General features: G+C 43.8%; 1 protein-coding gene across 1 annotated transcript in view; it reads right to left on the bottom strand.

The window, feature by feature from the left end:
- The window catches only part of TSHR (thyroid stimulating hormone receptor), a 238,174-nt gene that overhangs the window by 67,914 nt on the left and 145,550 nt on the right, over nt 1-24,710 (bottom strand). Inside the window, exons 5-8 of the mRNA XM_037900796.2 lie at nt 21,424-21,498; nt 17,146-17,220; nt 14,261-14,338; nt 975-1,043 (exon numbers count right to left, since the gene is read on the bottom strand). Of these exons, the coding sequence (XP_037756724.1) occupies nt 975-1,043; nt 14,261-14,338; nt 17,146-17,220; nt 21,424-21,498 (297 nt within the window). The remainder of the gene's footprint in view (nt 1-974; nt 1,044-14,260; nt 14,339-17,145; nt 17,221-21,423; nt 21,499-24,710) is intronic.

Below are 24,710 nucleotides of genomic sequence, written 5' to 3'. Positions count from 1 at the left end.
CTCTGCTGAGACTCTCCGCAGCGCACAGGGACGCCGGGGAGTGGGGAGCTGCCCCCCAGGTGAGAGCGCCCCACCTCACATTGCCGAACCATGGAGCATGGGCACCACGGCCCATCTCGCTGCCTATGTATCCAACCCACCCTGTTCCCTGTCCCCTGACTGCCCCCGCCCCTTATCCAACCCCCCGGCCCCACTAACCATGAGGCTCCTAGCAGTGTTTGGCTCAGCACGGAGCCAGACACGCTCCCCCATGGGAGCAAGCAGCCCTTCCCCTCTCCCCCCCCAAGCTCTGCCCTGCGTTAGGGTGTGCACACCCCATGCGCACGCCTAAGCAAGTGGCCAGTCATTGCCTTTCCTCTAATATGCTGTGCTAGGAGAGATGGAAACTGAGCTGAGATTAACCACTTGTCCTAGGGATCAGTAGCGCCCCTGGTAGACATAATAAAAATTTCTACCTCATTCCCAATCCCTGTAAACCACCAAATCCTCTTATGCTTTTGTTTGAATGCTAAGTGTCAGGATGCATAAGCATATTCCAAACAGCCCATATAAGTATTGCCTATGGAGACATATCCTATAACATTTGCAGCTGCACAGGGAGTCTGGAAGGGTGCCAGTCAGTATCAGCTGTTTCCTAATCCTGACTTTTTATTTTTTGGACACATTTGTTACAGAAAGAAACACATGTTATTTTATTCTGGAGCCTCCAATGTGCAACTCCTCCCTCCATTTCCTGATGATGTGTTGTCTCTCACTTTGTCCAATTTTGGCATTTTCTCAGGCACAATTTTTAGTTTCCCGTACAATAATTTCCTGGGTGAGGGGTGTTTTTACAATCTTCTTTTATATATCTCAATCTCCCAAACTGTCCAGCAAAGCCAGAGAGAGAGAGAGAGAGAGGCTGAATCCATGCTGAGAATTTTAGCCTCCGGTCATGTGCCTAGGCAGAAAAATGTTTCAGAGGTGCTACTTACACAGCATCCAGCTTCGTCCCGTTGAAAGCGTGGCCTTGGACCCTAGTGAAGCCATTATTGTAGAGTTTGCTGCAAACAAATAAATGAAATTATCCATTTTTACAATGCAGTACTAGCTAGACTCCTGGAGAACTAGGCTTTATCTTTCCCTGGCCAGCAGCATATCAGATGGACTAATTTTAATCTCTTAGAAGTATAATATAATATAAGGGCTAATGGATGCTTAGCAGCATTCTTGACTACTGAGCACAGAAGAATGCCAGGCAGCACTTGCAACTTGTACTAACTTTTACTTTCTTCCCAAGAAAGACAAGGTAGTTCTATTACCCAGCTCAGACCTGCCCAGAAACATTAAATGAGCTCCCATAGTTTCCCAGTTGAAACAATAACTTACCGTAACTGTAGTTCTTCAAGATGTGATGCAGATGTGTATTCCACTTAGGTGCATGTGCACAGAGCTCACTGGAGTGGGAGAATTTGCCTAGTAGTACTCGTAGGGGGATGGCACTGTGCCTCATGGCGATAGCACCTCCCTTGGCTTTATGAAGTGGCGCTACCCCAACCACTCTCAGTTTCTTCACACCAAATGCCCAGAGATGAAACTCTGATGCAGAGAGAACAGACGGTGGGTCATGGAACACATGTCTGCATCATATCTCAAAGAACTACAGTTACAGTAAGTAACCGTTTCTTCTTCTTCGCGTGGATGCAGCTATGTATTCCACTTAGGTGACTCACAAGGGAGTATCCCACCCAGGAAGCGGGACTCTGAGTCTGTCTAAACAAGGATTGCAGCATCACCCTTCCCAAGGTTGTATCTGTCCTGGAAGATGCAGTAATAGCATAATGGTTCATAAATGTATGTATGGAAGACCACATAGCAACCCTGAAAATGTTCAATATGGAAACATCACTGAGGAATGCTACTGATGTTGCTTGTGCTCTTGTTGAATGAGCTCCAACCTGCTGAGGGGGTGTAGCCAAAGCTATTTCACATGCAGTCTTGATACAGGATGTTGTCCATCTAAAGATCACCTGTGAAGAAACCGCTTGACCCTTTATACGATCTGCATATGACGCAAACAGTCGAGGTGAAGCACAAAATAGTTTAATCCTGTCCAAATAGAAGACTATACATCAGCTGACATCTAATGTAGTGAGATACTATTCCTCCAGAGATTAATGCGGCTTAGGAAAGAATAAAGGTAAGTATACCACCTGGTTCAAATGAAACAGAGAAACCACTGTAAATTTTGGGTGTGGCCATAAATTCACCTTGTCTTTGGAGAACTGTGTATAAGGAGGCCCTGCCATCAGAGCCTGCAACTTGAACACTCTCCTTGCAGATGTTATCGCTATCAGGACCACAGTTTTCTGACACAAGAGCGGAAAGGGACAAGATGATAGGGGCTCGAACAGAGGTCCCATCAGTACCACTAGTACCATGTTAAAGTCCACAGAGGAACCAGCTCTCAGACCAGAGGGTGTAAATGAAGAAGTCCTTTTAAGAATCTTGATACCAAAGGATTGGAGAAGACTGCTCAACTCTGAATAGGGGAATGAAATGCTGATATCACTGCGAAATGCATTTTCATGAATTAAATTCAACTCCTGATGACTAAAGGTGCAGCAGGAAGCCAGCATTGGTTGAATTCTGCAGGCCAATGAACACACAGAAAACCATTTCCATTTTGCTGAACAGGCCTTCCTGGCAGAAAGCTTTCTACTGTTCAGTAGAACCTGCTGAACAGCCACCGTTCGGCTCTTCCTCCTCATTCAGCCATGCAGCAGCCACGCTGTGAGATAAAGGGAGCTGAGTGTGGGGTGCACGGTGCGGCATTCTTCTTCTTTCATATGGCTGGTGTAGAGCAGCAGCTACAATTTCTCCTGAAGTTGATCAAACCAGATGGCTACATCAGGAGTGGCAGAATTTATTGCAGTGATGCCTCCCTCATATTTATAATTTGGGCAGTAGGTGATATGTTTGAAGGTCTGTCGTGGGAAGCCACTCTCGCACGCTGGGGAGTCCTTGATTTTCCATTTGTGAATTGTCCACAGCTACCATGGTTGGTTTGGATTCGATTCAGAGTTGACCAAGATGTCCATGGAAGGTCGAAACCAGGAACCTTCTGCATGGGATTCAGCACAAGGTCTTTATATTTTAAGTCTTGTTTAGCCCAATCTGCTTTCCAAACCTCCTTCTGATCATTACCTGATTGCATGAGGCTAAGTGAATGTTCCCGGAAAGGCTTGAGGGACTTAAGATGTTGGGGTTGACGAGGTCTCGGTGGATAGGAAACTATCTGTTTTCCTGGATTCGCTGCGCTTCATGGAGTATCGCAGAAGTTCAGCGTATTGGCAGGGGAGCAATATTAGACAGAACAGGTAGCCATGGTGTTGGAGTCAACTAAAGGGTTCCAGTGATGCACCACATCACTGTATTCAGCTGGTTGTCACAAGTCATGTGTGGCTGCATCTGCTCCATACCAGTGCACAATACTCAGGTACCAAATATACAAGTGCCATTGCAGATGTTCGCAACACTGATGCTGATGCACCCCAGGTTGTACCTGCTAGTTTCTGAATTATGTTGGCTCTCATTTTTATCTCAAGGTGCTCATGGAAGGTGAGGGTGTGGCAGAGTTTCACTCCGAGGTAAGTTGGGGTGAAATCATGTAGCACATTTTTACCAAAAAAAGCTATTTTCAGTGTGTTTTTGGCACTCCTAGTATCAAGATGAAATGCACTTACTATTGTTTTTCTAGGGTTTGGTCTGAGCCTCCATTTTCTGGAAATATTGTTCCATAATTTGGAGGTCTTCAGTTAATGCTTTCTCAATGTCATGGAGGTTTGGTGTTTGGATTGTCATGACAAGATCATCTGCATATCCAAATTTTCGTGATTTAGTTGGAGGCATGTCACTTATATAAATATTAAAAAGGGTTGGCTGAAGTACAGAGCCTTGTGGTAGCCCATTGTTTATGGTACTGGATGAACTGGTCTTATTACCCTGGTACCTCTGTAGGCATCTGTTACTCAGAATGGTCCACAGCAGGCGAAGTGTTTGGTAGCAAGCTATAATTTTTGCAAGGTTCAGCAGTTTCAGACCCTTAATCCATACAGTGTCATACACAGACAATAGGTCATCAAACACTGCACCAGTCTTTAGTTTTTTCTGGTAGCCAGCCTCAGTGTGACTTGTGAGTGCCAGAACTTGGTTGCAACAACTACGTTTTTACCCGGAAGCCTGCCTATTCAACAGGGATAATTGGCTCAGTAAAAGGGTGTATTCTTTTGAGGATGATACGTTCAAGAAGTTTATAGGTTGTGCATAGTAGAGAAATCGGCCTACAGCTTTCCGCTTCATCAGTGGGCTTCTCAGGCTTTGGAATGGCAATTATCATTCCTCACACCATATTTCAGGGATCTGTACTGTCTTACGGTACAGGAGTACAATGTTGCTAGCCATTGGAGTCCTTTGGGACCAAGATAGTGGAGGGAATTCTGGCAGAATACTGTCAGGGCCTGCAGACTTCCCTTTTTTCATCGTGGCAAGTCCTTCTTTTATTTCCTCAATGTTGACAGTGGCAGGTTCTCCTCGGGGGACTGATGCAAGTGTCCGGTAGAGTTGTTGATACACTTCTCTTCATATGTGTTTATTGAGTGGTCCTTTTGTATTCTCCACCAGCTTCGAGGCTATTGAGTTTAGCCAGATTTTTGGTGGCTGATACTCTGTGGGATTAGTGGCTCCAAGGCATTGCAGTAGTGTCCAGACTTGATGGCTTGAATGTGTAAAATCAAGTTTTTGCATACAGTCAAGCCAGCGCTGGCATCTTGCTGTATCACAGGAGGGTAGCAGGGCTTTTGAGGTGTGAGAGCTCCGGTTGTATTGCCTGAGCAACTCCCGTGTCTCTCACACCCAGCGGGGAGTCTGCTTTTTCTGAAAGTCTTGGGGAATGTTCTTCTTTCCTACTACTTTTATGAGCCCTATGAACTGTTGACAGAATTCCGGTCTCACCAGAACCTTGTGACAGTTTTCTCAATAGTGTGTTTGTAGGCATGACAGTCAGCTTTAGAAAAATTCCACTGTGGTACCTGTTTCGGAAAAAACACAGGAATTTCAATGCCTATGTAGATCATTATGGGCCTGTGTTGGCTGTTTGGAAATGCCAGTAGTACTTCACATGATGCAATGAGAGTGTTTCCACTTTTGTCTTTAGACTTGAATGTTAGGTCTTTTTTATACCCACATTGCCATTGGCTTGAATGGAATGTTGATAGTTGTTTAAATTTGTAGATTAATTGTAAGTCTTGTGCAGATATCCAGTCCATGAGATGTTTGCCGTCAGTTTCATTTGTTTTATAGCCCCACATAGCGTGGTGACTATTAAAATTGTCTGCATAGATGTATGGAATACGGGTGCTGGGTAACATTGGTTTTGGCCATCTCATGCTAGGGTCTTTACAGACATTGATAATTTGGAGCTCCTCTATTTTGAGAGTTGTGGTAAATGTGGTCTCCACTTCGGTTGGTGGAATAACATTAAAATCTGTGATGGTGTCTTTGATGTATATTGCCAAGCCATATTTTGGATGATAGTGACTAGTCATTAGGTTATAGCCATAGATACAGTAGTGCCTAGTCTGTTGGTTGTTATTAACATGGGTCTCTTGCAACATGAGGATATTGATGTTGTGAGTCTTCAGCAGATTTCCAAGGTACTCGCATTTTGCCCATTAGCATCCTTTGGCATTAAGTTGCAGGATTCTTGTTCCAGGGCCTGTTTAGCATGTTGTGTGGCTCTGAGGAAAAAGTTTAGGATTGTTGAGTGGCTGCTCTGATTACCAGAAAATCACTGAGCGATGTTCCGTCCCCAAGTTGATGTGGCCATGATTCTGAGTGAATAGGTGGGAATGGAGAGGAAGCAGTGTGGGAAGCTGAACTGATAGCCAAAGAAGATTGGAGAGTCGGTACTGCCTTGGCCACACCAGGGCAATGAGGATGAGGTTGGCCCAATCTGCCTTCAGCTTGAGGATTACCTGTGGGATGACTGGGATCAGGAGAAAGGCATAAAAGAGAGCCACTTGTCAGCTGAGATGGAAGGCATCAGACAGGGAGCCTGAACTGAGGCCCCTTCAAGAGCAAAACAGGTAACATTTCCTGTTGTCCTTCATGGTGAGGAGGTTGACCATCAGAATGCCGCAGGTTGCAAAGATAGTCCAGAGAATACTTGTCTTTAGAGACCACTCATGACTCAACAAAAAATTCCTGCTCAGATGGTTCATGAGGTGATTCTGAAACAGGGGCAAGTGGTTGGCTTTCACAGCGATACTCTCCTTGATGCAAACCAGCCACAACCTGATTGCCTCTTGGGAGAGCATCCTGGAGTATGCTCATAGGTGCCAACTCCATGAGTGCTCTGGGGCTCAAACACCCAGAGGAAAAAAATAGTGGGTACTCAGCACCCATGAGCCAGAGCTTGAGTGTAGAATTTGATGAGTTCTGTGTTGCTAACAACTTCTGCCCTTGGGGCAGGGAGTTTGTTTATAAACAGAAAGAAAAGGAGTACTTGTGGCACCTTAGAGACTAACCAATTTATTTGAGCGTAAGCTTTCGTGAGCTACAGCTCACTTCATCGGATGCATACTGTGGAAAGTGTAGAAGATCTTATTATATACACATAAAGCATGAAAAAATACCTCCTCCCACCCCACTCTCCTGCTGGTAATAGCTTATCTAAAGTGATCACTCTCCTTACAATGTGTATGATAATCAAGGTGGGCCATTTCCAGCACAAATCCAGGTTTTCTCACCCCCCCCACACACAAACTCAAGAAAAAAAAGTGTGGGGGTGGGGTGGGGTGAGAAAACCTGGATTTGTGCTGGAAATGGCCCAACTTGATTATCATACACATTGTAAGGAGAGTGATCACTTTAGATAAGCTATTACCAGCAGGAGAGTGGGGTGGGAGGAGGTATTTTTTCATGCTTTATGTGTACATAATAAGATCTTCTACACTTTCCGCGGTATGCATCCGATGAAGTGAGCTGTAGCTCACGAAAGCTTATGCTCAAATAAATTGGTTAGTCTCTAAGGTGCCACAAGTACTCCTTTTCTTTTTGCGAATACAGACTAACATGGCTGTTACTCTGAAACCTGTCTTTATAAACATAGGCAGGGTGATTAAGATAACAAAAGGCTTGTCCTTAAAATAAGGATCGTTAGATGATCCTGAAAGCATTGCCAGGCAGTTCAGTTAAAAGATAGAAAACAAAGGTTAGGAATAAATGGTCCTTTTTCAGTTTGGTGGTGTCCCCCAGGGGCTTATACTAGGATCAGTGCTGTTCAACATATTCATAAATGATTTGCAAAAAGGGATAAACAGTGAGGTGGCAAAATTTGCAGATGATACAAAATTACTCAAAATAGTTAAATCCAAAGCAGATTGCAAAGAGTTACAAAGGGATCTCACAAAACTGGGCGAGACTTGGCAACAAAATGTCAGATGAAATTCAATGTTAAATGCAAAGTAATGCACATGGCAAAATATAATTAGCCATACAAAATGATAGGGTCCAAATTAGCTGTTAACCATCAAGAAAGAGATCTCAGATTCATTTGCAGTACTCCGGAAGCACTATGTTTCCAGAGTACTGCAAATTTATAAGAATCCCTCCCACTGTGCCTATATCATCCTGAACTCATTCTCCAGCTTCAGAAGACTTAAAAATTATCTCCTGTCATCAGTGGAACACACAACTGTATAATGTAGCTGTTCTTAACATGCATCAAGACAATACTAGGGAACTAGATGTAGGTAAGATTGCTGACAGTTTCATCCAGAAAGCTACAGTAAGACATAATGTCTTTAAATTAGGACATTAGGGAAGACAGCTTGTAACTGATTGCAATGATTTTAACATACTGTTATTCATGATAATGTAATTATGTAGTTCATAACAATTTAATCATTAACATAGTAAAGATACCAAAGCTAAACACATTCAATAACTAGAATATGAAAGAAGTATATAAATATGCTGAAAATACCCTCCCTCCAAAACTGGCAGAGTGCCCCATCCTGCTCCCAGTCCCCAAACACACACACCTCTTCAAAAGCACCCACTGGCAAAAACAAAAGTCAGTGCCTATGAGTGTGCTCCTCCTTGCTTGTTCACATAATACATCACAGTGGTATTGTCAGTAAATCTGTGAACCACTGAGTCCCTGACATGGATCCAATAGGTGTGACATACACTGTAAAGGGTCTGTAGCTCCAACATGTTGATATGCAGAGAGGACTCCAGCTCCGACCTCGGACTTTGGACTTTCAGCAACCCCAAAGGTCCTCCCAATCCCAATAGGGAGGTGTCGGTGACAAAAGTCCTGCTTAGGAAGGGCCTGACGAAAGGAATGCCCTGACAAACATTCTCAAGACGCATCCACCACTGTAAGAAGTCCAGAACCAGTGGAGGAAGATGGACCAATACGACCAAGGAGTGAAGAGTTGGATGGTAAACTGCCCTGAGCCACATTTGGAGGGGTGAAGATGCAGCCTTTTTGAACTGGATCATCTGCATGCAAGCAGACATGTGGCCAAGAGCTTCATGGACATCACAGAAGGCTGAGATTGCAGACTGAGACAGAGGTGGTGAGTTGCCTGAAAACAGTCAGTTGGCAGATGCTCTCAAACTCACAGAATCTATTAGGGCCCCAATTAACTATATTTCCTGAGTGGGAACCAAAATTGACTTCCATGTGTTTAGGATGACACCCAGATAATGACCAAGAGCAGTGTGGTGTTGACATGAGAAAGGACTTCATCCCTGGATGTGCCCCTCAGTAACCAGTCATCCAGATACAGGAAGATGTGGATCCCTTTCTTTCTGAGATATGCCATGATGACAGCCATGCATTTGGTAAAAACCCAAGAGGTAGAAGAGAGGCCAAAGGGAAGCACCCCACACTGGAAATGGTGCTCTGATATGTTGAATCAAAGGAATTTTTAGGGGCTCAGCAAAATTGCTGCATGAAAGTCGGTGTCCTGAATGTCCAAAGCAGTAAACCAGCCATTCAGAGAAAAAAATGTGGGGGAAATAGTCAACAGAGAGACCGTTTAGAACCTCATGTACCTGACATATTTGTTGAGGCTGCAAAAGTTGAGAAAAAAAGGTTGCTAACCTTTTGTAACTGTTGTTCTTCAAGATGTGTTGCTCATATCCGTACAATGTTAGGTGTGTGTGTGTGCTGCGTGCACTGTTGCCGGATGTTTTTACTTTAGTGGTATCCATAGGGCCGGCTCTAGCACCTTCCGGAGTCGTACACACATGCACCAGTATAAGGGCCGCTGTCCACCCTGCACCCTCTCAGTTCCTTCTTGTCGGTAGCTCCGACAGAGGGGTAGGAGGGTGGGTCATAGAATGGACATGAGCAACACATCTCGAAGAACAATGGTTACAAAAGATTAATAACCATTATTTCTTCTTCAAGTGCTTGCTCATGTCCATTCCATCCTAGATGACCCATAAGCAGTACCCCAAGGAGGTGGGCTCAGAGTTCATGAACGTGCTGACTGTAACACTGCTCTCCCGAAAATGACATTGTCTTTGGCCTGTTGGGTGATGACATAGTGGGACGCGAAGGTATGAACCAATAACCAGGTTGCGCCTCTGCAGATGTCCTGGATTGGTACCTGTGCGAGGAACACTGCTGATGAAGCCTGGGCTCTTGTGGAATGAGCGGTCACAATAGCCAGAGGCAGGACATTTACCTGCTTGTAGCAAGCCCGAATGCAGGTCGTTATCCAGGGTAAGATTCTTTGGGATGACACAGGTACCCTCTCATCCTTTCCACTATTGCTACAAAGAGTTGCATGGATTTGTGGAAGGGCTTAGCCCTTTTAATATAACAGGTCAGAGCACGCTTAAGGTCCAATGTATGAAGCTGACGTTTCACAGCAGACTTGTGAGGTTTTGGGAAGAAGACAGGTAAAAAAATGACCTAGTTGGTATGGAATTGTGGAATGGAAAAATGGTTGGTACGGAATTGTGACACCACCTTTGGTAGAAAGGCTGGATGGGGGTGCAGTTGAACCCTGTCCTTGAAGAACTTTGTGTAAGGAGGTTCCAACATAAGGGCTTTGATCTCAGAGACCCATCAGGCTGGGGTGATAGCCACCAGGAAAGCGACCTTCCAGGTGTGAAGCAGTAGGGAGCACGATGCTAACGACTTGAAGGGGAGCCCCATGAGCTTTGACAGGACCAGGTTTAAGTCCCATGGGGGAGGGGAGGCGGCTCACCAACCAGAGGATAAAGTCTTTCCAGCCCCTTTCCAGACCGTCATTTCATGAGAGAACACCAATCTGCCATTCACTGGAGGGTGGAAGACTGAGATGGATGCCAAATGAACCTTAACAGAAGAGAGAGCCAGACCTTGCTGCTTTAAGTAGAGTCGGTAGTCCAAGATAGACTACAGAGAAGATTGGAATGGAGAGAGATTCCGTTCGGAGGCCCAACAAGTGAAATATTTCCACTTGGCCACGTAGGTAGTCCTAGTGGAGGGCTTTCTACTACTCAGCAAGACTTGTTGAATCTGATCCAAGCAGGCCTGTTCTTTGGGGTTCAGCCACACAGCATCCATACAGTCAGATTCATGAAGGCAAGGTTTGGGAGAAATAACAGACCATGGTCTTGTGAGATCAAGTCTGGGCAGAATGGGAGCATGAGTAGCACTGCCACCAAGAGGTCCATGGAATAGAAACCCTGATGCCAGTGATCTGGTGGAACCTCCTCCACTGCTCTCAATGTGAGCAGAGAGCGAACCTGCTCAAGGAGCAGTATATTGGGAGAGGGATCCCCAAAGAGGAACTCTGAGGGGAGGCTGGAAGTAGGTATGGAGAAGAACTGGATGGCATAGCCCAGTCTGCCAGTGCTTAGGACCCAGCTGGTGGTGGTGATCGAGCCCCAGAACTGTGAAAGTGAGCCAGCCTATCCCCAAAGGGAGGGGCTGGGGGGAGGAGTGGGGAGCGATGACTAGAACACTGCTCTGGACCAAGGAGTCAAAATGGGTGCTTGGGGGATACCAGGGAAGGGTGTGTGGACTGTCCAAACCCTGAACCCAACTACTTCCTCCTATGGGATCTATGCCCCTTTCTGGGGTAGTCCCGCTGTCTTGGGGAAAGAAAAGGCTGCCCAAACATGAGCTACAGATGATCCTATGGTGCTGAAGCAGAGAGTGGTGTCAGCTGTGGGGGGCATCAAAGAAGTTCCTGGTGCCAAGGAGGTACCTTGTGCCAAGTCCAGTACCAGCCCCATTTCTACTGAGTCTGGAAAGGAAACATTGGGGTGCAGCACTGACAGACCCATAGGTTCAGTGGCTCTTCCAGTCAACAGGGCTATAAAGAACAAAGCCACAGCAAAGTCCTGGACTAAGGAAGAGGTTGGGACAGAAAGGCAGAGGAGGTAGCATCGCTCTTGTCAGTACTGGACACAATGGATGCCCTAGGGCTGGAACAGGGGTCAACAGCACAGGATCTCTGATCTCCCTGTGCGGTGCTGGGGAGCATATGACGGGACCTGCTCTGTCCTGCATACTGGCATTCATCCTGGGCCGATGCACTCTCCTTCTGGAGGAGGAAGACAAATCCTCACAGGACCTGGAGTGGCCTTGGTTGGTCTTATGGGACCTTTTCCTCAACGACTCCTTCATCTCTTTAGAAAGGCGCTAGCTCCAAAACACAAAGTGGCAGCACTCTCTGAACCCAAGGGTGACCTCTGATCTGATGAGGGCCTCGGTGCCTGAGTAGGCTGCATGGCCTGTTTAAGTAGATGCTGCTTCAGACAAAGAGCCCTCATCACTTGAGTCCAAGTAGCTGAATAAATGATTGTGAGGTTGAAAACTACATAGAGCTCCAACTCCAGCCAAGGGTGGTAAGAAGGAACTGAGGCATGATGGGAAGTCGCTGCCTCATATAGCCAGGGGAGGGGCTATGGCCATGAGGCATGAGCCCCCCGCACCCCCCATGGGTACTGCTAGGCAAATTCTCTGGCTCTGATGGGCTGGATATGCACACACCTAAGTAGAATACACAGCTTCAACTACTTGAAGAAGAACACCCTGTGCTCTTCTCTGTGGCTCAGACTGCATCTGTACTACAACAATGAACCATATTTGACATCCAAATATGGCTCATTCCAGACTCCTGTCCAGGACTCCTATCAACCAGTTTTCAAACTAATTGTACTCATGGTGTGTGACAGGGACAGTTGAGTTCAACCTATGTTATAGCAAAGTGTACTAGGTTTCAGAGTAGCAGCCGTGTTAGTCTGTATCCGCAAAAAGAAAAGGAGTACTGGTGGCACCTTAGAGACTAACAAATTTATTTGAGCATAAACTTTCGTGAGCTACAGCTCACTTCATTGGATGCATACAGTGGAAAATACAGTGGGGAGATTTTATATACACAGAGAACATGAAACAATGGGTGTTACCATACAGACTGTAACAAGAGTGATCAGGAAAGGTGAGCTATTACCAGCAGGAGAGCGGGGGTCAGGGGGTGGGAGGGAACCTTTAGTAGTGATAATCAAGGTGGGCGATTTCCAGCAGTTGACAAGAATGTGTGAGGAACAGTGGGGGGGAGAGGGGGGAGGAATGAACAAGGGGAAATAGTTTTACTTTGTGTAATGACACATCCACTCCCAGTCTTTATTCAAGCCTAAGTTAACTGTATGCAGTTTGCAAATTAATTCCAATTCAGCAGTCTCTCGTTGGAGTCTGTCACTCGATTACAGACCTAAAACTGGCAATTCTTCAACAAAAAAACTTCCTTGTTCATTTCCCCCCCTACTGTTCCTCACACATTCTTGTCAAATGCTGGAAATGGCCAACCTTGATTATCACTACAAAAGGTTCCCCTCCACCCACCCACCCAGCCTCCTGCTGGTAATAGCTCACCTTTCCTGATCACTCTTGTTACAGTCTGTATGGTAACACCCATTGTTTCATGTCCTCCCCCCTACTCCTGCACCCCTTCTCCATATAGAGCAGGGTGGAGACATGACAGGGCTCAGGACAGAAAGACGGGAGAGACCGCAGCTGCTGTCTCAGCTTCCTGATCTTTTTAAAGGCAATGTACTTAGAGTCGGGTCAGCATACTTAAAGGGGCAATGCACATCTCTCTCTCTCTCTCTCTCCCCCACACACAGGGTGTGTGTCTCTGTCTCTGTCTGCCATGCTGTCTCCCCTTCCTCCATTCGTGTTGCCTTGTAGAGTGTGAGGCTACATTAACAACAATGCGTTAACCCTTGAGGGCTCAGCCGAATGCTAGTTCATCATTTAGCAGTAAGGCATTCCCTGGGAAATATCCCACCCTCTTCCACCCTCTAACTTCATCACCTCAACCAAGCTTCACAATCATCATTGCTGTGTACAGTATTAAATTACTTGTTTAAAACTTATATTCTGTGTGTATGTATAAATATATATATATATAGTTTTTTGTCTGGTGAAAAAATTTCCCTGGAACCTAACCCCCCCTATTTACATTAATTCTTATGGGGAAATTGTATTCGCTTAACATCGTTTCGCTTAAAGTCGCATTTTTCAGGAACATAACTAAACATTAAGTGAGGAGTTACTGTACTTGCATTGGCTCTCATCGAGCTAGCACACTAAAAATATTAGTGTAGCCAGGCTAGCATGGACAGCAGCAAGCAGTGGATGGGCTAGCCTTGCTGAGTACATACCCCAGGGGTTTAGGCAGGTTTGTACTTGGCATATCTAGCTAGTGCCACTGCTTGCAGCTGCCTGTGCTACCCCGTGCTACACTGTTTTTAGCATGCTAGCTCAATGACAGCTAACGCAAATATGTGTGCACTAGCTGGGAATCATACCCCTAGCTTCAAGTGTGTTACATACCCTTGACTATACCTGTGTTGCAGCTTTACCAAAGTAGTACTGCAAACCCTTTCCCTCTGTGCTCCTTTCTACAGCTCAGACCTTGCATAATTGCCTATTGCCCACTGTCTGTTTAATCACTTTCTTCTTGTTATTTCTGCTATTAAAATACTTTGGCAGTGTCAATTTAAAAATTGACACGATCCAAGTCACTGTGGCAAAGAAGAAAACTATGTAAATGAGACTATGAATAACATTTGTCTCTGGTGTTTTTCTTTTACAAACCACTATAGATTAGGGCTGAATTGTTATTTCACAAGTCACAGTGATTTGCTTCAGAGACACAGGGAATATAACAGTCATGTGAGTTAAACTGGTAGGACTTACAGTGTAAGGGATTCATTACACAGCCCATGGAACGCATTTGCAGGCACTGAAGTCATGTAAGGATTATCTGCAATTTCACTGCAAAAGGAGACAAAAGGCTTCACGTTGCAATAAAACATCTGCATAACAGAACAGACTTAGTTTGAATCTTCCATTGTTAATGATTCTCTGATATACAGCACAATAAAATGCAAAAAATACATAATAAAGGGTATAGTTCAACAAGTTATATGTTCCAAATGTGCTGGAAGACTAAAATGCTTCAGCCACCTAAAAAGTGTAGGTATCCAGAATACCAGTACCATTAATTGCTTGTATAAAATAGATGGGGTTTACATTATTGGCTAATAGTATCAGAGGGGTAGCCATGTTAGTCTGGATCTGTAAAAGCGGCAAAGAGGCCTGTGGCACCTTATAGACTAACAGACATATTGGAGCATAAGTTTTCGTGGGTGAATACCCACTTCGGCGGATGCCGAGGAAGTGGGTATTTACCCACGAAAGCTTATGCTCCAATACTTCTGTTAGTCTATAAGGTGCTACAGGACTCTTTGCCGCTACTACTGGCTAATGTGTGCCCAGCCTGTGTGGTTCTTTTGAATAATAGCACAGCCAGGTTGCTCCTTTCACAAGTTAGGGAATTAGCAGATAAGTAAATAACAACAATCACCACAATGTTAACTAATTTATCCCAAGTAAAGTTAAAGATAAGATTCTAGTTTTTGTGAAGAATACCATGAAAGAAAAGATCACAAATAGACTAAGCTGTTCAAGATAAAAACTGCCTTCCTATGCGTCTGAACTACACCTAGTACAAAGGAAAGGATGAACAGTTAACCCTGAATTGCACAGAATCCTAGCAGCTGGAAAAGACCTCTAGTGGGTCATCTAGCCCAATGGCACATCTCAACTTAATGGCCCAATAACTGTCCCACAGTCCACCACATCCCCAAATCCTTTGCAACTACCATCTCCACAGCTCTCCTGTCTCAGAGCTAAGTGCTATTGGGGCAGGGAGGGGAGGAAGGATGAGGGAAAGGGTATAGTTTCACCATGATTGGGTTTGAAGGCAGGAGCGAGCAGGGTGGTGATATGATGGGGAGGAGTAAGGGAGCTAATTGTTCCTTCCCTACTCTTCCATAGCTCCCACTGGGTTCTAGCTACCGCAAGATTCTGCAGGTTTTGATTTTCTTCAGCTGGTGGATGGTGTGCTCCAATGGACACCTCCTCGTGGCCCACTTGAGAGTCATTCCCCATAGGCTGAGAAACCCTGGTATAGTCCATTCCGCTGTATGTGGCAGGAGTTGTTTCATTACCTCTTGAGGTATAAATACATGATACAAGATGCTAAAATTCAACTTTTATCACTACCACCTTCACTCCAAACTTTTTCCATTTTCTCACACAATATTTTGGGGCTGAAATTTTCCATGCCTGATCTCAGCCCCCAAAGTGATTCCCCCTCTTTCTCATTATAAAATTTGTTTAAAATTGGTTCAGCTGGTTTTGAGTTATTCCAGCATGGATCTAAAATATGTTTTACCCACAGAGAGGTCTCAATCAGAAAATCTGCGACTCAAAAATGGCTAACAGTAAAAACTGCAAACTTAGCTCAATTTTATACCTTTCCAAAATCTAAGGTTCAAGCCAAGTTTGAAGAAAAGACTTTCAGTCGTTTTACAGCTATGAATCTTTAAAATTGGGAATCAGGAACACATGAGGTAAAATGTTTCTGTTCTTTACATAGTGTCAATTAAGTGCTATTAGAATCAGAAAACTAACTAAGTAAAAGTGATATCTTTTACTCAGCAAATATGCTCATAGTCTTCTCTTCACAGAGAATAAATTATATTTAACATCAATTGTTTCATTTAGACTAATGTTGAGTTATGGTAAAATTGATGCAACTCTCTAGAGAAGATGAACCCTGTATATTCTTGCTGAATCTGCCTACTTTAAAAAACATTACACATTTATTTTAATAAATTCCTGCTAGACCTGCAGAACCAACATAGGTACAGAAGAGTGAGTTGGATTCAATTCCACCTGGTTCATCATTTATAAAATTGTTTATTAAGTTCCAAGTGCAGAATTTTTCTTGTTGGTAGTGATGCATGAACCAGAAAGAATATCCCCAGTTGAATATGCAGGGCCATCAGATGGAAAAAACATCTTTTTACTTCTAACCTGAGCACATTTTATCCAAAGTCTCTGAGAATTATAAACATGAGATCCATGGCATCACTTTTAAAAGTAACTTTTCATAGTGGACCTGTACTTTCAAATAAGGCATCCCAGAATGATGTCTGCAACCAACAGCACCTTAGGTTAGCAAGAGGAATCATTCCAGAAAAGACAGCAGACCTTGGTTTAGGACACATGCCGCCAGAAAAACCTGAGTTAAAGACTGCTGCCATTAGAAGACATGAAACCAAACTGCTTCAGAACAAGGAACTTATAAGTTCCATTACCCTCTTTCCTAGCTTTGTTTTTTTGCTTTTTAAAAACATCTTGTACTTTTTCTAAATTAGAATGTGAATGTGGAGCAACCAGTCTGCATAAAATAAACTCCTTGCACTAAAAACTTCACTCAGAATGTGAACTGAGGCCAGGCTGCTATTTTCATTTATTTATGTAGTGGTTTGCAGGTGTTCAGTTAACGTTTTCCCTTTGTGTTTTCCATCTCTCCAGCTCTTGCATTTTGTGGGCTCTGGACTAGAAGAACAGAGATAACAATGGAGGGAGACTGGTTTTGCTGGATTGCTAGGATACTTCTTTCTGGTAATTATTTGGCACCTCTCTCTAAAATGGGAGCCTCCACTGCGGAATTGTTTGGGACCTGACTGTAGCACTGTTCTAACCAGATCTGCAGCGCCGACACTTACAGTAAAAAGTTCACATCAGCTGAATAGATTTTGGTGAGGTCAGGAAATATCGTAATTCCAGTGTTGAAAATTCCACTAAAACAGAGGACAAAATAGAAAAAGAGAAAGAATTAAATTTAATTAATCACTACACAAAAAAGATGCTATAGGTTCAGACCATTACACAGAGCTGGATGGAATATGTTTATTTTATACTCTCCACTGACTGTCAACTCACCTATGAACTATTTGTACCCAAATGTAGGGCTATGAACAACACATCATAAATCAGTGTGGGGTTTCAGAGAGATATTCTGTAAAGACTTTTCCACCTCTAACTACCAACACTCTGTGATTACACAGGTTTGAACTAAGCCACTTATTATGTAGCTCCCTTCCTTTATTTAGCAGCATCAGCATTAAAAATGTTCCATGTCATCTCCTTCCAATTCTCCACAGGAGTGTCAAGAAGCACTTTTAGCAACTGGGTAGAGTTGAGGTGCTAAGGGCACAAACCTACTCCCACTGAAATCAATAGGAGTGTTGCCATTGACTCCAATGGATGCATGATTAAGCTCTAATACAGCAGTAAGACTGTCAATGTCAGGAAGATGTTGAGAAAGTCAGAAAGTCTTTAAGAGGAAAGGCAAGGTAGAGACTTGGAGCAAACAGAGGGAGCAAGCTTGTGAGGGTAGAAAGAAAAAAGGAGTAGAGAAAAGGGTCAGAGAGTAGGACCTTCATGCTTTTGGGACAGTATGGGGTACAGACACACAGAAGGGAGAGAAAGTGAGTGTGTGTTCTGAAAGCAAAAAGATGGGTCAACATTCAGAAAGAGATGAAGAGAGATAGGGCTCTTGGAGATGGAGAACAGAGGGCCCAAATCTCTGTTCCAGCTGATGTAGTCAGTGCAAGGAAATGGCAGGTAAGGGAAGGAAGAATAAATGTGGCTGTTGGCCACATTTGTACCTCCTGACATTTTGGGCCTTGCTGGGGGCCAGGACCAGTCCCCAGAATAAATTAGAGAAGTCTCAGAACTAGGGTTGACAACCCTCCCGGATTGGCTGGGAGTCTTCCGGAATCGGCCTCAATCTCCTGGTGACTATTAAAGGCAATCTGGGAGATTTTAATAGGGCAAAGTCCAGTCAGCAGGGCTAAGGCAGGCTCCCTTCCTGCACTGGCTCTCTGCGGCTCCTAGAAGCAGCCAGCACATCTGACTCCTAGGTGCAGAGGCGGCCAGGGAGTTTTCGTGTGCTGCCCCTGCACCCTGCCCCTAGTCCTGACTCCACAGCTCTCATTGGCTGGGAACTGTGGCCAATGGGAGCTGCAAGGGTGGTGCCTGCAGGCAGGGGCAGTGCACAGAGCCCCCTGACAGTCCCTGAGCCTAGAAGCCGGACATGCCAGCTGCTTCCGGGAGCTGCCCAAGATAAGTGCCGCCCAGCCAGAGTCCACACCCCTCACCCCCTCCCACACCCCAACCCCCTGCCCCAGCCTTGAGCCCTCTCCTGAACCCAAACTCCCTCCCAGAACCCGCAACCCGTCCTGTACCCCAACCCCCTCCCCCAACCCTGAGCCCCCTCCTGCACCCAAACTCCCTCCCAGAGCCTGAACCCCACAGTCACTCCTGCACACCAACCCCCTGCCACAGCCCAAAGCCCCCTCCCACACTCCAAATCCCTCAGCCCCACCCCCCAGCGCAGAACCTGCACCCCCTCCCACTCTCCAACCCCCTGCCCAGCCCAGTGAAAGTGAGTGAAGGTGGGGGAGAGCAAGCAACGGAGGTTCATATTCATTCCCCATCAAAATGCTTTGTTTTAGTTGATGACACTTGGTGTCCCCAGGACCCAGGTAACATCCTTAATAAGTAGTTAATATTTATTTTTGCATGTGTTTTTTCCTTCTCCCTCCTATTATTTGTCATTTGTCTTCTGTGAGTGAGAGCTCTGCAGGGCTCACTGTGTTTGAAGAGCACCTAACCCATTGTAGGCACTACTGTAAAACAAAGAATGAAACAACAAGGCAGCCTTTCATTATCCAAGGAGGCCCTAGGAAAGAATCTTTGAATTACACAAACTGTGTGATCTTTAAACTACACACTCTCCCCTTCCCCAGTCTATGGAAGGAAAAATATGTCCTCCATGTTTTCTTTGCCTGAATTACGTAAACTGGGCTCCACATAATAAGCTGGTGACGCTAAGAACTCTGCCATTCCTTGCGGCTAAGATTTGTTGTTCAAGTTCTGCTTTGAAGGAAAAAGATCTAGTTTTCCAGGTCTGCCCCAACTTTACAGGTATGCAGTTATTTTCCTTTAGCACTGATCCCTTTGAGAGTGAAAGTAAGTACAAGAAAACACTACTCTGAGCTTAAAGGTGACCTGCAATGGAGACAAAATTGTGTTTGTGCCTATTTTTATAGCTTTATGGTATATAAACAAAGACTGGAAATTCATGGTCCCTGCCTTCCTCCGCCCCCAATCTCCTGCTCAAAATCACAAAGATTTTTTGTTGATATTTTTTCATTGTAATTTTGGGTCTCATCTACCTGGTTGGGGTTTTTTGTTTTGTTTTTGTTTGTTTGTTTTTGAAGACTCTAGAGACAAATGGAGGAGAACGCCTCCAGACCCATTTCTGTCATAGAACGTACAGCAAATTGGGGCCTAATGATGAACTTGTCAGCTGTAGCTAATGTGTATTGTTATATGTAAACATATATATATATATATAATTAAAGTAAAAACTACATATTTCTGTTGTATCTGTAACAGTGGGCTGGAGAGACTAGGGCCAAGCCAACCTTGATTACAGAATGAGATCTGAGCGGAATCAGGAAATTCCCTCTGAAAAACGGAAGGTGGCTGCAGTAAAGGGGGATTCCAAGTCATGCTGATGGACTCTAGAGGGAGAAAAGAAGAGGGCTCCTGTAGGATCATTACACCAGGGAGTTTGGAGGATAAAGCCCAGTAAGCAGGAAGCCCCTAGGGAATACATGACTGTGTTTGGGACTGGATATCAGAGCCTCAGTGAGGGAGAACTGGGAGATCAGACTGGGATGGAAGAAGAGCCCTGGGGGTGAAAGAGAATGCCAGAGCTAAGTTTGGACTTTCTTTGTGGTGTTGGACTTCCGTTTGGACCTCTGGGTTCTTGTAAACTGGTGCTGGTATTAAACTGGTGCCAAGAGGGGTAGTGTTAACAAAAGAAAGCCTCTGTGAGTTCTTAAACGGCCCTGAAGAAAGTAAAAACCAGAGGTGAAGAACTTAAAGAGGTATCCCTGGCCAGCACTGGGTGCTCAGTAAGCAGCAGTCTTTTTTACAGTATCCCTCTTCTCAATCTTTCCTATAGATTGTGTTCAGCATTTCCCTCTCTGGTAGTGGAACAGGCAGGGCACAAGTTGAGTAGGGGCGGGAAGAGGTGGGGCCTTGGAGGAAGGGGTGGAGTGGGGGCGGCGCCTGGGGAAGAGCCGGTGGTCGAGCACCCCCCTGCACTTTGGAAAGTCGGTGTCTGTTTACATGTCCTTAGTTGACCGGAGGTAACCCCTTTTCAGCTCATGGGAGGAAAAGAGCCTTTACCATTCTGTCATAATTCCTAGAAGGGACCATTCTAATAATCTACATAACACAGTCCACAAAATTTCACTCAGTAATTCATATCCAATAATTTGTGGTGCAATATTTGATTTCATTGATATTACTGAAAGTATAGAACAAGCAGCAGATAAAAGGAATAAAAAGCCCAAACTAAATTCCCTACCCCTCCTTCATGGCACCTTTAAAACACTTTTGCAAATACCCTCCCTCTCCGCCCACACCCCCATCAGTTTTCTGGATGAGATGTCAAATAGAGGTCCCGATTAAGTGTGGGTATCTACCCCTTTCAGCAAGAGCAGTCCAAGTTTATTCTGGTATAATTACTGTAATGAAAAAAGTAAATATGGAAAATGAATACATTTATTGTAATGAATAATGTAACAAAGAATTAGCTATCCAGGTTCTGGGATGAGGGCTGGGCTTTTGAGGCTAATGAGAGCCAGAGTCTTGGCCTAATTCTAGCCTAACCCAACTTCCTACTCCAGAAACAAGACCAAAAGGGCATAGGCATTCCTGGGACTCCCTTATAAAACAGCTTGCAGCTCTTTTCTTGCTTGCAGAGCCTATAACTGGCCTTAGTGTAGTTGAATGCTTACAGTAAAAGAAAACAGGGAATAAATTTTCCATCCAGCTCTGAAGGGAAAAAGAAATTGTTACACTGTAGTAGGGCAACATCTACACTGAGAATAATCTCTGAAGATTAAGTGCCCAGTACTTACAGGTATTTTAACAGTGGGAGGTTCTTAAAGGCATCTGGATCTATGTAATGTAGATTTCTAGCATTGCGAATTTCTCTGTTAAAAAATAGATACAAATTAGCATATTAGCAAAAAACCAAACATTTTAATGTTCATATTTGAAATTTAAAATAAGCAAAACAGCATAACACTAAAGTGAACTTCAGAGAAACATAACTCCTCTGCTGAGCTCTTGCACTGGACTGCATCCCAGTAATACAACAAATTGACATCACTCAATGGAAGTGAGCATGTTTGGTGTGCACTGCTACATTACAGCATCATCATCTGGACAGATCTGGTTTTGGACACTAATAAGCTTAAGTAATGGCGAGAAAGCACAGGGCTTTGGCTTGCTCATATGCACACACTGATTTCTTCAGGAAAAGTCAATAAAGCTATTGAAATATGTGTAAGGTTGAATGCTAATAACATTCCAAATCAAAGGGAGCATGGGAGGAGGTTTGCGTGTCTTGGAGGGTTGGGTAATGGGTTGGAATTTTTAGTTTTGGATATGGAGGAAATAAAGAGAAAACTAAGATTATAAAATAGGATTTTATTTCATGTGAGGCCATTTTAGGGGCCCGTGAGTGCCAAAGTTTCTTTTGTTAATACTCTCAATTTGTTTCCACCTTCTCATTTAAATTTAGTAAGTATAATAATAAAAGTTAATCTATACAAAACTTAAAATATCTGAGTTAATAAGTATACATGAGGAAGCATCTCCATTGGGGCAGGACTGGAAGTTTGAACACCATCATTCTATTTTTGGTTTTGTCTGTGACATGCTGTGGCATCCTGCAGTTACTTACACCTCCATGCTGCAGTTTGCATGCACAGTAAACTGCGAACAAATACTACTACAGAAAACAATTTAGCATTTGTTTTCATATTCAAAGCGCTTTACAAACATTAAGCCTCATAATCTCTCCTGCTGTTACTACCTACACCATAATGTAAGAAAGATAGGGTATAAAATACAATTAGTTAAGCAACTGCTTAACTGATTACCTGTTCCATCTTTCTCGGGGTTCTTTTAATTTTGATTGCTTAACTAAAGAAAAGGACTTGAGTTGGATTTAGTCTTAAAGTTTTATTAAATATCCTAACAACAGCAACTAAGCGTATAATATATAAGACAAAAATAGTATTGGATTATGATTTGGCAAACAGACTAGGAAATTGATTGATATAGCCATTCATTGATATAGATTGCAAGGCCAGAAGGGACCATTGTGATCACCTAATCTGATCTCCTGTATAACAGGCCACAAAACATCCCCCAAAATATTTCCTAGAGCATATCTTTTAGAAAAACATCCAATCTTGATTTAAAATATGTAAAATTTTCAGAATCAAATCACATAGCTACAACAGATAATAACACTTATACCTAATCAGTATCTTGGAACGGTATCTTTGTTTAAAGTTTTGACTAAGAGACCTTGAGAATAGAGCCTCACTTGTCCTAACTGGTTATTAACACATTAGAGGAGGGAGGTGGGGATCCAAAACTAAAGCATAAGACAATTCAGTCACTTACATGCCAATTCACCAAGGTCTTCTTCTCAATGGATCTATAGTAGCCCACCCTTTTTAACCTATTTCCCCACAAATTACCTTAGACCCAGGATCTAACACTCCTAAATGTCTGACATTTATGACAGACTGTACAGGCTGATTGCAGTTCAAGAGGCTTGTACACTTGGTCTGTTTTATGTTTTTAAGCACCTAGAACTTGAACCTAGACACCATGATAGATACATGTACAGTGTTCTAAAATTTTAGTTAACAACTGTAACTTGTTCAGTTTTAAAGCTCCTTTACAACTATCATGATTGTAATCTGTTACAAAACAAGGACACACACTAACTCTGTGACAATCTTTAAAGCACATACACAACATGTACATTTCCTTACTAATTCAGTTTCAGGGAATGGTCAGTTGATTGATTTGGGTAATCACAGAAGAGAAACACTGTGTTCCTTATCATCAGATCTTTACTCAGCCATCAGCTTTCAGCTCAATTACTGTTCACAGCCAGAGCTGACACTGTAAACACAGGTGGAACAAAGGATAGTCTTTCCCCAGTGTGCTAGTGGGCAACCCAAATTGCTGGAAGATGGAAAGAGTCAGTTAAAGGAGTCAAGTATCAGGGGGTAGCAGTGTTAGTTAAAGGCGTCTATTCAAGATAGGTACTTTGTTACGAGACTAAAAAGATATCAGTATGAATGCACCCCCTTTCTTTCCCTTACAGGATTGTCCATGAGGGAAACCCTGTCATTAAAGTTTATAATGTTTTGACCAAAGCTGTATCACTTACAGTTGACTTCCTTTTTAAACACACAACTTCATTTAATTACAATATCACATTGCATCCTGTTCCCCATTTTTCCCTCCACTGTATCTGGCAATCTCTCAGAATATTTTAATGTTGAATATCAATGTATTCATTCACAGACAGGGAAAAAAGAGAAGTCTCTTTAGCAGCACCAGTGGTACACTCTTGTAAAAGGCTGCAGCAACTCTGTTTCCTCTTACTATTGAAGTCTAGCTATTAGACCCTGAGATTTATTTTCTCAGTCCTGCATTCTATCTTTTCTAAAAGACCTTGATGCTTGGGCAATTCTTAGATGATAATAATATATACTTTTGGGGCCCTAGTTACTACAAAAGAGATGATGCAAGGTTTAGTTATGCAAAACAGGGCTCCTAGAAACCATTTGGTCTCAGCACTTAAGGAACATATCAGTGGCTTAAAGCCACCTTTGCCTCCCACCCTGATCTTGCACTGAGCAGAGTCCAGCCAGACCAGAGAATCTGACCCAGTTATTTCAATACTGTAAGATCTGGGTCATTGTCTAAAGGGAGAGCTGGGGTAAAAGATAGTAATGGTATCACAATGCATTATTTGAATTCATAGGCTTCTCTGGAAAGTGCAAAATACAGCCAGGGCATCTTGCCAAGATGACACTGCCTTGTGTTCCCCTAACATATTATTACACAGTAGATGACTGTGTCTGGAAGTATGTAAAGACGGTTCTCTGCTCACGGTGCCCCTGTCAGCTGCTGCCCTTGTCAGGCACGTCTTCAGTGACTCAACCCTCTAGCTAAGTCACACACAGTCCGTGTGTGAAACAAGCAAACCCCTTCCAGGACACAGTCAAAAATGTCCCCTATGTCCTAACAGCCCTCCCTGGGCTCAGTCTTCTAAAGCAGTCCAACAGGGCCGGTCATGCTACCCTTGGTTGGTGTGTCCTTTTCTGCA

This window comes from Chelonia mydas, chromosome 6, assembly GCF_015237465.2.
Source record: "Chelonia mydas isolate rCheMyd1 chromosome 6, rCheMyd1.pri.v2, whole genome shotgun sequence".
Classification (NCBI taxonomy): Eukaryota; Metazoa; Chordata; order Testudines; family Cheloniidae; genus Chelonia; species Chelonia mydas.
The sequence above is the reverse complement of the archived record's forward strand: the minus strand, read 5'-3'. Positions and strand labels throughout refer to the sequence as shown.